Here is a 14,725-nt window from a genome sequence, read left to right on the forward strand (position 1 = left end):
AGATTCATTGGCAGGATGACCCCGAACCTATTCCTGCATCCAAATGGTGCCATCTTTCACCTTTACAGCTGGTGCAGCTACGTTGTTCTTATATGTGACTGGACGTTTCTTGCAGGGAAGGCTTCTGTCCTCTTTCTCTGATGTAGAATCCTCATCCTCATCTGAGTTCACCTCTGTTCTAGCATGTATTTATCTGAAAACTAACAGTGTCATATTTGGGGGGGGGGAGGGGGGAGTTTGAACGTGACTGAGAGAATAAGAGTGAATAATAAAAAAAAATACTAACTTTTACAAGTACCATAAATTTTCACCGGCTGTTACAGACTCAAATCAAATGTATGTTTTTACTCTATAATTGTAACGATAAGAGCAGCTCACTACTCAAAAATAGTAAATGCAGGAAGGACCAGGAATTGAATCTGATTATGAGACAGCAGTTCTTACAGCTGCACCAGCCAAGTGGACATGTCAGCATTGTCCCCTATCCCAATTTCATTTTCTTCAGTTATATTCTTGAATAAAAGTGCACTTGTTTTGTTATACAGGTAGTCCCCAAGTTACAGACATCCGACATACGACATCCGACTTACGAACGTGGCCGCAGCTGCTCCTTCATCTGTCTGGGTACATGACGCAGGTTCCTCAGTAACTGCCGCTCAGTCATCTCCGGCCTGGGGATGCTGCAAGCGATGGCTGGAGGGGGCAGTTTCACTGCTCTCGCAGTGTAGTGTCCCTCGGGCGGCTACGGTTGATGTATGGGGCGGTGGGGGCTACACCCTATTCATTCTCAGTAGGTGCGCAGCAAGCGCTGTTGCGCAGGACGGAGGCTTGATGGGGCGGTTCGCTGCTTTCCCACCACGTCGCCGCAGCTACTGCTCCTTACTGGACGGGGGCTGGATGGGGCAGAGGGGGGCATTTCACTTCCCGCCCACCACACAGACTTGCAGTGTCCCTTGAATGGCAGCCCCGTTCATTCTTGGTGGGCGGCTGGTGATGCTGCAAGCGGTGACCCGGTTGTGGCTGAACGGAGGCCATTGAGGGTGAATGGGGCGGCGGGGAGCAGCATTGTAGTGTGTCTTGGGTGACTGCCCTTTGAATGGGGGTGGTGGTGAACGATTCACAACCCGTTTTTGGCTGCACCCTGTTCGCTCTCGGTGGACTGACGCTGCAGGCAGAATACTGTACACAAGTGGAGGTGACGGTGTAGTGGGCAGGTGGTGAACTGCCCCTCACTGCCCTCATTCATTCTCAATAGCAAGCCTGCTTGTACTGTTATGCACATAGCAGGAAGTTGTCTCTTGTCAGTACATCAGACGTGTTGATGACTGGTGCCTTCCTGCTGTGATAGCGTGTTCAATGCTGTGCCGAAGAGTTCATCTTAACCTTTTGTCTTCACCCTTCAAGAATGTCTCTGAAACACAAATCTGATGCAAGTGCTGGTGATACAGTAAAGAAGAGAAAAACCATCACCATGGAAAATAAAGTAGAAATAATAAAAAGCTCAGAGAGAGGTGAAACTCCATCATTCATTGGCAGAGCACTTGGTTACAGTCGGTCAACAATAGCATTTATTAAAGTAATGTACCTGTTCCGACTTACATACAAATTCAACTTAAGAACAAACCTACAGTCCGTATCTCGTACGTAACCCAGGGACTGCCTGTACTTGTACAGTACCTTTTCTGAAAGCGTTTATTTGATATTTGGACTTATTATAAACTTCATGTCAACATTTTGTCATTAGTACTATAACATGCAAAAAGTCTCTGTTTTAGTTATATTTTCAACATTTCTTGCCTCACATTTCCTGTCATCCTTCATTTACCCAGATCATTGTAGACATGGAACACACATGAAATGCATGTGTTCCAAATAACAATATATTATTTACCCTATACAATTCCAGACCTACCTCATACCCAAATAAACAGACTTGAACTGGGAGAACTTTTTATCCAACTTGAGCTGCGTTGGTGGGGGGAGGAGTGAGCAGGCTGCTTGCTGCTTGTGCTGATTGACACATTTGCAAAACAAAGATGCTGATGAAGAGGTGTGAAGAAATTTATGGTGGCCCAGGATTACAACTTTTTTTGTAGGCTTCACGGATTCTAGTGTTAAACAATACTGATATTCTATCTCTGAGCCTGCAAGCTTTTGAATAGTGCCACAAACCTTTACCTTGTCGTCCTTTGTTTTCAATTTTTAAATGTGCAGTAATGGAGATCGGGCTTTCACTTGGCATCTGCCAGGGCTTTCCTTATTTCTCACCATAACTTCACAGACTGCACAAGAATCAAACAAAAGCAGCCCATTATTTCAATCTGTGGGAACAATGTGATAATAAAATTCTAACAGCCTTGCATATTGAACCCTGTTACTATATACAAAAATAGATATTCTGACAATTTGCATGACTAGCAAGGGAATGTTGGGGCAGAAACTGAACTGAAATGACACCAGACATTTAAAAAGATGAGGTCACACTTGTGACTGTAGATATTAGCTAAGATAGATAGATAGATAGATAGATAGATAGATAGATAGATAGATAGATAGATAGATAGATAGATAGATAGATAGATAGATGAATGGGACTTTATTTGGGGGAAATATGGCTTTTACAGAAGCTGTTTAAATAAATAAATAAATACAGAAATAAACAGACAGATAAATATAAATACACACACTATTTTCTGAACACACACCAGAATAACTAAAAAGGAAGAAAAATTTAAAAAGAAAGAAAGGTTCTGGCTTTGCAGTCCCAGTCCCAGTGAGGCATTATGCAGGCGTATTGCTGTTGGTATAAAGGAGCCCCAGTAGCATTTCTTGACACAGTTCTGCTGAATAATTTGTTGGCAGAAAGTTTTCAGTGTTAGTATGTCAATGTGAGGATGTGCAGCATTGTTCACAATGGCACTCAGTTTTGTTTTAATTCTTTCCTTTGCTAATACAATCCAAGGGGTCTAGAGTGTGTTTCAAAACTGAGCCTGCTTTTTTAAGCAGGTTATTGACTTGGTGGACCTCTCTTGAAGTGATGTTATGAGTCCAGCACACCACAGCATAGAAATCATACTGATCATCCCAGAGCTGTAGAAGACATGAAGGATGTCAATACCCACATTGAAGAAATGGAGTCTTCTAAGAAAAAAGAGCCTGATCTGCCATTTCTTAAATAGCATATCTGTGTTATGAGACCGGTCCAATCTGTCATTGATCTGGACCCAAACATACCTGTAGAAGTGGACCACCTCTTCATCAATTCTTTGAATAGTGACTGGACATAGAGGCTGTTTGGTGTGATGAAAGTCAATAAGCAGTTCCTTGTATTTGCTGATGTTAAGATGCAGACAATTCTCTTTTCACCAAGAATCAAAGTTCTCCACCTGATTCCTATATTCTGCCTTATTCCCCTAATGTTATGGACACTATGAGAATTTGGTGTACCCAAAGGCAAAATATTAAGACATGAACCAGTAGGTGAAGTATTACTAAATAGATCAAACAAAATATGTGGTCTAGGAATAGACAATGGTCAAACTCATACCCTGAAAATGTATCTATTTATCACAATTGTCAAAACCAGAAACATTAAGAGAAAAATGAAGTCAAAAGTAGTCCCAAAGATAACTAAAATCCTTATTCACACTATTCTACTAAGTAGTTATTTTATCCTGTGAAGTCCAAAGCCTGGACATAGAAAAGTGGATTCTGCCATCTTTATAGGTGGGACACAATGGACTACCATATCACATGGCAAGCCATGGACATAGCAGTAAACAACATGGCTGCACCATACATAAATCATTACAGAATGATGGAACGTTACCAAAACAAAAAAATGAAATGTCATTATCAAGAAAAATAAGCATAATTAATCCAATGTAATATCTGCTTAACATAACAGGACTAGAGATCCAGGAAAACACAGGGCCACGAGAGGGCCCCAGGAGTGTTCTTGACACAGGGAGTAATTCTTTTGTGAGCTTTTTTGGTCAATCCATAGAAAAACATAATTTGTGCTTGGAGTCATAATGTGAGTCAGGGTTGAAGGTAGTGCGTGCAGGGTATTTTGTGCAAAAGTAAAGGGGTGGTAAGTTTGAGGTGGCCAAGTACATATTTCCCACACCCCAGTCAGTCAGGAAGGGACTGACCCACAGTTCAGCAAACTGTTAAATACGTCAATAGGCTTACTACTTTGTGTTCTTCTTGTACTCATCCTATGTGTGATTTGGTTAATAAACTTAAGACAGAAGTTTCAGGGCACAGTAGTCATACTTTATAATCTTTGTGCCAGAGAGTGGTGACGTGCTGCATGTTGATTAGCAAATTTAGGAAAGAATTTTATTGTACCCTAAACATATAACCTTATCTAAAAATATAAACCCATAGTTGCAAAGCTGACATAGAATGACACAAATGCTGTTTTAATCGCAATTGGAAATTACATCTGAATGCCTTATTAACTTTTCACCTATAGCTCTTTCAATAATCTAATCTTTAAAAATAATACGCAGATCAGCCAGAAATTATCTTTGTCTGTTCGAATTATACTGTATTTGTAGTAATGAAATGCATAATTAATGCGTTTTATTAAAATAACTTAAGCTGCTTTTTGTATTTGTATGGACCAAACAGCAAATTAATAACGACATCCTAAAACTCTGACTTGAAATGTATGTAGTAACTCCAAAAATTCCATAAACACTTCCATGCAACAAAACAGCTGTCACGGACAGTTTTAATAATGAATGTGAGAATGCAGACGGTCTCAGTAGCGGATGCTTCTCGGTTGCCATGGAGACGCAGTTACCGCTAACATCCGCTTCCTCTGCCGTCACGTGACCTGGGAATTCGGTTGTGACGTCAGGCCGGAGTGAATTAAGAAACGTGGCCTTAGCAGAGCAGCGGAAGGGTTTGTTTAGAAAGTCGGCGATCTTTAGAAGTCCTTCATTTGACAGTCCTGTGATAGTTAGAATTTGAAAATCGTACAGCAATGGCCGAAGTTGAGCAGCCCTTTCCGGAGGAATCCGTTCTGATCAATGCCTCCAGCAGCAACGGTAGTGACCTGGCTAACGTCACGGCGGCTAAGTTCGTGTCCACGCCGGAGGGAACGGCGATAGCTTACGGTAGCCTGGTCTTTATGGCGCTACTGCCCATATTTTTTGGTGCGCTGCGCTCAGTCAGCTGTGCCAAAAGCAAGGTAAATGATTGCCAAGGGTGCCAGACTGAATTGCCGTGATGACATGTCGGGAGTTCGTTGTGTGTATTTTAAAAGGGCCTAACAGTTTTAACAGTGGAAAGTCACAATGGTGCAAGTCGTGGTTTTTACTGTACACGCAACAGCGTGATGAAGGCGTATCGCTTTGGAAGTATGTTTTAATAAATAAAAATCTTGAGTTGTAACGGCGCTTGTTATTGCTTGAAGTAGTTTAAATTGTTGAAATATTGTTGGCGTAATTTTAACATTATCATAGATCATGGGCATACTTTCCAAATCATGCACATCTGTGGGTCAGGAGAATAACATAATTATATGTATGTTGGATATGTTGAAGTGGTAAAGTGTAGCAGGACATGTGTTGAGTGTATGGGCGGATTACACGTTTGACAGATCAGGAAACTTTCATTTTAGCCTTTACTAAATTTACACAGTAGCATATAGAGACCGCCTTCTCCGGTATCATCTACACTTAAGCTTATTTTACTTTTAATTTGTCTCCTTTGTGAGACCGTGTGTTACATATGCCAGTAAGTGGCTCAGAATTTGGGAATTGTTTATTCTGTTGGAGTTTATCGTTTATGACTCTTTTGAGTTGTTGGACAGTTTGTACGAGTTCTTGTTTTTCCATCTTAATCGTTTGATCGAAGTTGAGTGTTTAATACAGTTAATTTTAAGTAGCAATTGATTCTAAAGATCAAGGCCTAAAAATATGCAAAAAAAAAACTAGATAGATTATAGCAGCTTTGCATAATGATACCTGAATTTCACCATTCAGCTGCCTGTACATGACATTGTATGGAATAATTTTCCTATGTTGCGTGGCTCATACTTTGCCTCAAGCAATCTGAAACTTTATGATTTAACATGTGTTTGGGCTATTGGTTAATTTAACACAACTGCCTGGAGAAATGCTTTGCCAGCTGTTGTGTGGCTGGCATTCGTTGGGTGTGTGTACAGTTTAATACTGAAATTTGATCTTAACACCAAAGATTGATTTGGTTGCTGAAGTTTTGAATGTGTTATGCTATCTGAATGAGTGTGATGCTTAGGGTTTTGAATGTCATTATAAATATGCAATGCCTGATGAGGCAGGCTGTTCTAATTTGTTAATGTGCTCTACTTTTAATTTTGTGAGCGCTAATTTCTCCTCAGTGAAAATCGAGTTTATTTTATTCACATTCAGGGTTGTTGAAATTTAACATTAAAAGCAGGTTGGTGGCCATGGACAAGCATATTATGCAACCATCTTTTACATTAATTCCAAATCTTGACTTAGCAAAGTGGGTATGGTTGATTGCGTGGAATATTGCAAACTTGTCTTGTGTAGCCGATCTGTGGCATTCTTGCCTTTTCACCTCATGGTTTCCTGAGTATTCATGGGGTTTTCTGGTTTCTGTCAACATCTCATAATACTCAAATTACATACCCTTTAGTTTATTGGCCTTTCTTAAATCTCTGCGTGTAAATGAGTGTGTGTGTGCTTTGTGGTGGACTTGTCTCATTCAGAGTTGATTTCTGCATTTCCCTGTGTGCGTTAGCAATTGGCTAGGGCTACCCATGATCCTGTATTGGAATAAATGGACTTAAAAAATTAATTCATAATAAGTACTATCAAGTAGCATTTTAAAAAAAGCCCAATAACCGCAGGTAATGAATCAAATTGTTTAATGATAAATAAGAGTTGATATACAGTACAGAGGGGTATTGCGGGGATGTGATTATTCCTGCATCTCATTTCTAAGAGCCTGGGCCTGTGTCCTGTCTGTGTGGTTTGCATATTGTCAGGTTGGGGAGCATGTACTGGTACAGTGTGTTGCCGCACCCACCACACCATGAAACGGCTCAGGATTCTGATTGGCAACCACCAAGGCAGATGCACAGTCCAGTCCCAACCACCGGAAATGACTATCTATCTGCTGCAGCCAGGTGTTAACATGGGAGTTCCTATGGCCTGGTTCAGCTGTTCAGGTCCTCAACAATGAGGGCCCTGTGAGCTAGATCACCCTTGGGGGAATTGTGCCACATGGCCGTAGTGCTGTAACTGATGTTCCTTCCCAATGATGGTGTGTGTCTCATTTGGGACTCCGTGAGAAATTGTTCCTTTGACACAAGGTCAAACCAGTGGTACCCAAGGATTCTCTGAAGAGACACAGAACCGAAGGAGTCCAGTCTTTGTCTCAGGTCACTGGATAGCATCCATGTCTAGCAACCATTTAACAAAACAGGAAGCACCAGGACTCTAAAGACTTGGACCTTCGTCCTTTTTCATAGATATCGGGAGCGTTACACACCCCTTTCCAGCAACCACACGATAACCAAACCGCTTTCACAAAACATCTGATTTCATATGAAAATTTACCGGAGACATGAATGTCTCTGCTGAGGTAAGTAAACCTCTCGATAAGGTTGAAATTCACTCCACAGGTAGACACACTGCTGACGGTTGTGCCCAAGAGGTCATTAAAGGCCTGCATCTTGGTTTTTATCCTGGACGCTCACAAGCCCAGACGCACAAATTCCTCACTCAAGAGCCCTGATCATAGCCTCCATTGACTTTGTGAAGATCACAGCATTGTCAATAAAGTCAATTAGTGAATCTCTCTTCACCAACAGATGCCCACAGCCTGTGGACACCACGACCCTGCCTAACACCCAGTCCATACAAGCACTGAACAGAACAGGAGTTGGAACACGCCCCTGATGGACACCAGAATCAACCGGCGAAAAATGCAGAGGTTCTGCCTCCACTCTGCACAGCACTTGCAGTACCAGTGTACAGGCCGGTCATGATATCCAGTAACTTTGAGGGGATCTTGCAAAGGGAGAGTGGAAGGCTTGATCAACTGAGCTGAATGCTTTACGAAAATCACAAAGGCTGCAAAGTAACTGCTGATGTATCAGTGATGGTATGCGGTGAATAGCCTTGGGTGTAAAAGCAGACTGCTCTGGTCGCTGATAGTTGAGCAAGTGATCATGGATCCTATTGAGGTTCCTATTGTGAATGATATATATTTTTATAATTGAGGTTTGTGACCGGTGAGGTGAATGAGAGCTGGGCATTGAGTGAAGCACTGACAGAAAGCAGAAACACTCCATAGCTATACTGAAACAACAGGAAGGTGGGAGGAAAACTACTCTCTGTAGCAGTTCATGAAGGCTTCCTGATCCAATTTCAAGCTATTAGGCAATGTCTGTCTTTTTACCTATTTGCATAAGATTAATAGGTTTATACACCAGGATGTTTGGAAGATAGCAATGGCAGGTATATTATAGCAGTCATATTTAGTACTTTGTTGCATATTCCCTTTGAAGTTTGCAATTCATGGACATCACCAGCCGCTGAGTATCTTCTCTGGTGATGCTCTGCCAAGTCTCTAATGCAGCCATCTTCATCTCCTGCTTGTTTTGGGGGCTTGTTTTCTTTTTAGCCTGGGGAAGGCCTGCTCAGTTGAATTTGAATCAGATGACTGGCTTGGCCATTAAGGAATCTCCCATTATTTAGCTTTGAAAGACTCTTGTGTTGCTTTATCAGGGATCATTATCTTTTTGTAAGATGAAGTGCAATTCAATGAGTTTGGAGGCATATACTGGTAGATAAGATGTTATGAATTCATTGTGCAACTGCTGTCATCAATGAAGAAAAGTGTGCCAATACCTGTGCAGCCATTATGCCCAAGCCATAACACCCCCACTATCATGTTTAACAGATGAGATGGCATGCTTTGGATCTTGGGCAGTTCCTTTTTCTCTCCACTTTTTGCTCTTAACATCACACTGATACAGGTTCATCTTTGTCTGTCTGTCCACAAGAGCTTTTTCTGGAATTTGGCAGACTAGTACTTTTTTGCAAACTGTAATCAGGCTGTCTTGTTTTTGTGATTAACTAGTGGTTTATATTTTGCAGTGTGACCTCTGCATTTCTGTCCATGAAATCTTGCAGATAGTAGTCTGACACACATTTGCCTCCTGAAGACTGTTCCTGATCTTTTTGACAGGCGTTTAGGGTATTCTCTTTACTGTAGTGAGGAATGTCATCAGCAGTGGAGGTCTTCCTTGGCCTACCAGTTCCTTTGTGATTACTGAGCTCACAAGTGTGTTCATTTTTCTTTGTGATATTCCTGACAGTTGATTTAAACAATCCTAAGGTTTTACCGATGTATCTAGTGGTTTTATTATTTGCTATATAGTTCTGTATAATTTTATTGTCATATTCTCATATACACTGCCTTTGTGTCATCTGAGGCATCTTCTTCTATGCCACAGATCTTCTGTGTTACTCTCACGGCTTACACATTAGTATGTTTCTGTTAAACTCTCTTTTCTCTCCTTCTAAACCTAGAACTCCTCGGATATGCCAGAGACTATTACCAGTAGAGATGCGGCTCGCTTTCCTATAATTGCTAGCTGCACACTTTTTGGACTGTACCTCTTCTTCAAAGTAAGCATTCAGTCTATTGTTTTAAACCACATAAATTTGTTTTTATTAATTTGAAAAGAAAGCCTAAGTGGAGAGTTTCTTCATTATGCATTTTGTAAATAAAAGGAATGTGGACACACGTGTCCATTTGAATTGAAAAAAACTATTTTATTTCTAGCTACATCTCTGCTTACAGTACTAATAGAAAAGCAGATAAGAAGAAAATGTTGTCCTGAGGTTATTTTAATTCATGTTTGGAGTACCATGTTGTATACATGCCAAAATTTCAGGTTTTGAGTAGTAAAAAATGAAACCAAGGTAAATCCGATCAGAACTTATTTCACTTTTATTGCAAAATTGCAATCTATACAAAGAAGATGAAAACAAATCAGAAACTGATTAGTTAAAAAAAAAATCATGCCAAAACGTGGTTGCATTAGTGTGTACACCCCCTAAACTAATACTTAGTTGAAGCACATTTTGATTTTATTATTGAACTTAATCTTTTGGGGTAAGAGTCTCTCAGTTTGGCACATCTGGAGTCCACAATTTTTGCCTATTCCTCCTTGCAAAAAAAATCCAAATCTGTCAAATTATAAGGGTGTCTTCTGTGCATAGCTCCCTTCAGGTCACCCAACTGAATTAAGGTCAGGGCTCTGGCTGGCCATTCCAGGACATTGATCTTCCTTTGACAAAGCCATTACTTTGTTGATTTTGATGTGTGCTTTGGGTTGTTGTCATGCTGAAAGATGATGTTCTTCTTCATCTTCAGCTTCCTAGCAGATGCTTGAAGGTTTTGTGCCAAAATTGACCTATACTTGGAGCTATTCATGATTTCAACCACTTTGACTAACCCCAGCCCCAAAGCATGATGCTGCCTCCACCATGCTTCACTGTGGGTATGGTTTTGTTTTGATGATGTGTGTGGTGCCCGGCGGGCGTTCATGCCCGGCCGGGACGCCCAGGAGGAGTGGAGGAAGGCTTGTGCCTCCTCCAGGACACGAGGGGGCATCCCCCCTGGTTGTATTGGTGGCCACGGGTACAGAGCTTGGAAGCTCTACCCTGTAGGAGCCCGTGGCCACCGCCAGGGGGTGCCCTGATGCCAGGAGGACCCTAATACCTGGAGGACCCTGGACCACAGCACTTCCGCCACACCAGGAAGTGCTGGGGGGAAAGAGGAACAGGGACACCCGGAGTGCTTCCGGGGAGACAGCCGGCACTTCCGCCACACTGGGACGTGTCGGTGGGAGATTGCCGGGAACACACCTGGAGCACATCCGGGTGCTTATTTAAAGGGGCCGCCTCCCTTCAGAAATGGACTTGAGTCGGGTGGAAGAGAGGACAAGGTTGCTGAAGGAGAGAAGGAGGCGGTCTGAAGAAAGAGTGGCATTATTGATTGGCCTGGACTGTGGGGTATTGGGGGCTTGTGAGTAACTTGTGCATATTTGGACTTTGTGTATGGTAATGGAGACCCAAAATAAATGTGTGTGGGGTAATTTAAAGGTGTCTGCCTGTCTGTGTCTGGGTCATATTCCACAATGGCGCCTAACGTGGGGCCCTCCATCTGTTCCAAGACGGGGACCCCAAAACAAATATTTTTGTGGACGGCCCGGAGCATCAGGCACCCCCGCACACGTTCCGAGGGTGTGGAGTGCTCACTGCCCCAAGAGGAAAAAAAAACCCCCAGATCGTCACCAGAAAGCAGTCAGATCCCTACCTGGTGCGGCAAAGCCTCGATGGGCATTGTAGGGGAGCAGCGGGCTCCTGTGAGTGTGCTGCTGATGAAGGCGTCTGGGACGGCGTGGAATATAAGAAGGGCAGGCCGAGGCAGGCGCCTCGGTCAGACGGGATCCGGGAACCACGGTCCCTCCGTGCCGGCAGCCAGCCAGGGAGGGCTGCGTTTGTTTTGTGTGTAGCAGACAGGGGCTGCCCGGGTTCCCATGGATCAAAGACGCACGCCGAACCGCGGCGCTTTATGAATGCGTCAGCGGCAGAGAAAGCTGCCATGAAGGAGACGCTGCAACCCGAAGAGCCAGCATGGCGTCGCACCAGGAGGAGTGGAGCCAAGATGGCCACAGACCAGAAGTCCCTCTCTCAGACGGGCACGGGATTGGACGAGGTGTCTTGTGTGCCCGCCAAAGAATGTATAGAGGCGGGACCAAGGAATGTCCGTCTCGTGCCAGGGAGAGACCCGATTGGGCTACAGGAGCCTCACAGGAAGCAGTTGGCGAAGATGACTGACAACCAGGTAGGTCAATCGTCGGCTGACTTTCTGTGCTTGTCCCTGATGCAGGTGCTGAGTGTCCTCCATGCTGAGTTGCAGGAGCTGGAGAGGAAGGCGAGCGCGTCATTACAGACGCTGCATGCTGCGGTGGATGGGCACGTCGCTGGATCCTTTGGCCAGAGTGGCACGGCGGGAACGGTAGGTTTAATCGATCCCGTACAGCATGTTGGAGGTCCCACCGACAGGATCCGTGATCCCCGTGATCGGAGTCCAGTAGGGGGATTTCCTACACTGCATACGGCGGTGAGTGCGGTGCGCGAGGTGAGGGGAAAGACAGCGAGAGGGCTGGCAGGACGCGGGCTGACGAGTGCCCTGGGTCCTAGCGCCCTACGCCCCAAGCCTGCAGCGGTCTCCCGTCGCTCTGCATGTACGCAGACGGGAACGGGGCTGCGTGTTTGTCATGCGCAGACTCAAACCGTCAGGGCGTCCAAGAGGGAAAGGAGGGATCGAGGGCCGAGTGCCGATTCCTCCAACAGGAAGGGACGTGCTGCTGGGTGCGCACGTCCAGTGAAGGGCCACTCCCCAGAGCCAGTGGAAGGGAGAGAAAAGCAGGCGGTCCCGTCAGCTAGAGGGACACGCAACCCGCGGAAAAGGTTCCGAACAGGCAAGTTCCGGGGTCCTTGTAAAAGGGGGGAGCGCTGCCCGTGCGTGGCACAGAGGAACGCCAGGGAAGGGTGTCCAGGCAGCGGCTCTGCCCCTGTGTTTCTGTGTGTTGCAGGATTGGGCCCGGGACGAGCAGTAGGACCTGCTTCGTGGGAAGCCGACCCTCATCGGATAGACCGTCTGGCCGGACGACATTTCACTGGCAATGGGGCAGCCTCTCAACCAGCGGAGGCTGCGAAGGCACGAGCGGCACTAAACAGCGGGGCGAGGAGATCTCGGAGGGGGTGCCGAAGAAGAGAGTTCCAGGGTGCCAGATTGGACCCTGGACAGAGACTAGGACCCACTTTGGGGTTGAGCCGCCCTAACGGGATGTGTCGCTCGGACCAACGAGTCTTCGCTGGCGATGGGGCACTGTGGTGCCCGGCAGGCGTTCATGCCCGGCCGGGACGCCCAGGAGGAGTGGAGGAGGGCTTGTGCCTCCTCCAGGACATGAGAGGGCATCCCCCCTGGTTGTATTGGGGGCCACGGGTACAGAGCTTGGAAGCTCTACCCTGTAGGGGCCCGTGGCCACCGCCAGGGGGTGCCCTGATGCCAGGAGGACCCCAATACCTGGAGGACCCTGGACCACAGCACTTCCGCCACACCAGGAAGTGCTGGGGGGAAGAGGAACAGGGACACCCGGAGTGCTTCCGGGGAGACAGCCGGCACTTCCGCCACACTGGGACGTGTCGGTGGGAGATTGCCGGGAACACACCTGGAGCACATCCGGGTGCTTATTTAAAGGGGCCGCCTCCCTTCAGAAATGGACTTGAGTCGGGTGGAAGAGAGGACAAGGTTGCTGAAGGAGAGAAGGAGGCGGTCTGAAGAAAGAGTGGCATTATTGATTGGCCTGGACTGTGGGGTATTGGGGGCTTGTGAGTAACTTGTGCATATTTGGACTTTGTGTATGGTAATGGAGACCCAAAATAAATGTGTGTGGGGTAATTTAAAGGTGTCTGCCTGTCTGTGTTCGGGTCATATTCCACATGTGCTATGTTATTTTTGTGGCAAACATACCTTTTGGAATTATGGCCAAATAGATAAACCGTGGTTTTAGGTGGGCTTGGATATTTTTCCTTGTGAGAAAAGGCTTTCATCTTTCTATCTTACCTCACAACCCAGACTTCTGAAGAATATGACTGATTGTTGTCACATGTAGGAAACAACCAGTCCTTGCCAGGAAAATCCGGATGCTCCTTTAATGTTGTTGTAGCACCTGTTCGTGGCCTCCCTGACCAGTTTTCTCTTTGTCTTCTTATCAATCTTTGAGGGATGTCCTGACCTTGGTAGAATCATCGTTGAGCCATATTTTCTCCAGTTGTTGATGACTGTCTTCACTTCACGCTATTTGATGTTTAATGCTTTAGGTTTTTTTTTTTTGTAGTGGTCGATTCCTTTCAATGATGAGATCCCGTTCATGTTTTAATAACTGCTTTGTTATAACATACTCCAAAAGCCATGGTCCACAAAGAGGATATCCGAGTAATCCTACAGGAACAGCCAAACTTTATCTGAGTCAATTTGAGTCACCTTAATATATTGTCAGATGGATACTGATTACTGTTTGAGATGAGACCTATTGTGATATGTTGAATCTGAACACAGACACCTCCTTGATTATTAAAGAGTTACACTAATGAAAGCTGGTTTTTGTATGTTTTTTTTTTTTTTCTTTTTTCCCCTAAACTGCTTCTGATTTTTTTCACCTTCTTTGTACGAATTGCAATTTTGCAGTAATGGTGGAATAAGTTCTGACAGGATTTATCTTGGTCTCATTTTTTATTACATAAAATCTGATTTTTGTTTAGAAGGGGTGTGTATACTTTTTATATCCACTGTAATTGCTAACTGTAGGAGGCAAATTCTACAGATGTCTGCTAATGATTTCCTTTAAAGTGGGTTAATACATTTTAAACTGTTCGGAACATATTGTAGAATACTGCTGCTAGACTTTTGACACACAGAAATTCCCACAACTTAATCCCGACTGCTGATCCAGCTTCTCTGTATTCCTTCATTCTAACTACATTATGAACTAGACCCTTCTCCTTTCATAGGCCAGGTATTTGAAATGCTTAGAATATGTGTTTTAACATTACTGAACCTATATAAACATTAAGGAGATGTTTCTTTTATTGCTAGATGTTCAACAAGTGGA

The 14,725-nt window shown here is 44.4% G+C and overlaps 3 protein-coding genes across 5 annotated transcripts in view; all 3 read left to right on the forward strand.

Moving 5' to 3' along the window:
* Positions 1-14,725, forward strand: part of ndrg3b (ndrg family member 3b) — a 1,230,027-nt gene that overhangs the window by 536,838 nt on the left and 678,464 nt on the right. The window lies entirely within an intron of this gene.
* The window catches only part of id1 (inhibitor of DNA binding 1, HLH protein), a 739,503-nt gene that overhangs the window by 448,844 nt on the left and 275,934 nt on the right, over positions 1-14,725 (forward strand). The gene's annotated exons all lie outside the window — the stretch shown is intronic.
* Positions 4,843-14,725, forward strand: part of hm13 (histocompatibility (minor) 13) — a 40,742-nt gene continuing 30,859 nt past the window's right edge. Inside the window, exons 1-2 of one of the 2 annotated variants that reach the window (XM_051932924.1) lie at positions 4,843-5,203; positions 9,564-9,662. In XM_051932924.1, the coding sequence (XP_051788884.1) occupies positions 4,997-5,203; positions 9,564-9,662 (306 nt within the window). In that variant the 5' untranslated portion in view covers positions 4,843-4,996. The remainder of the gene's footprint in view (positions 5,204-9,563; positions 9,663-14,725) is intronic. The other variant, XM_028811612.2, reaches the window with a different exon arrangement.

Source organism: Erpetoichthys calabaricus, chromosome 10 (assembly GCF_900747795.2).
Source record: "Erpetoichthys calabaricus chromosome 10, fErpCal1.3, whole genome shotgun sequence".
Classification (NCBI taxonomy): domain Eukaryota; kingdom Metazoa; phylum Chordata; class Cladistia; order Polypteriformes; family Polypteridae; genus Erpetoichthys; species Erpetoichthys calabaricus.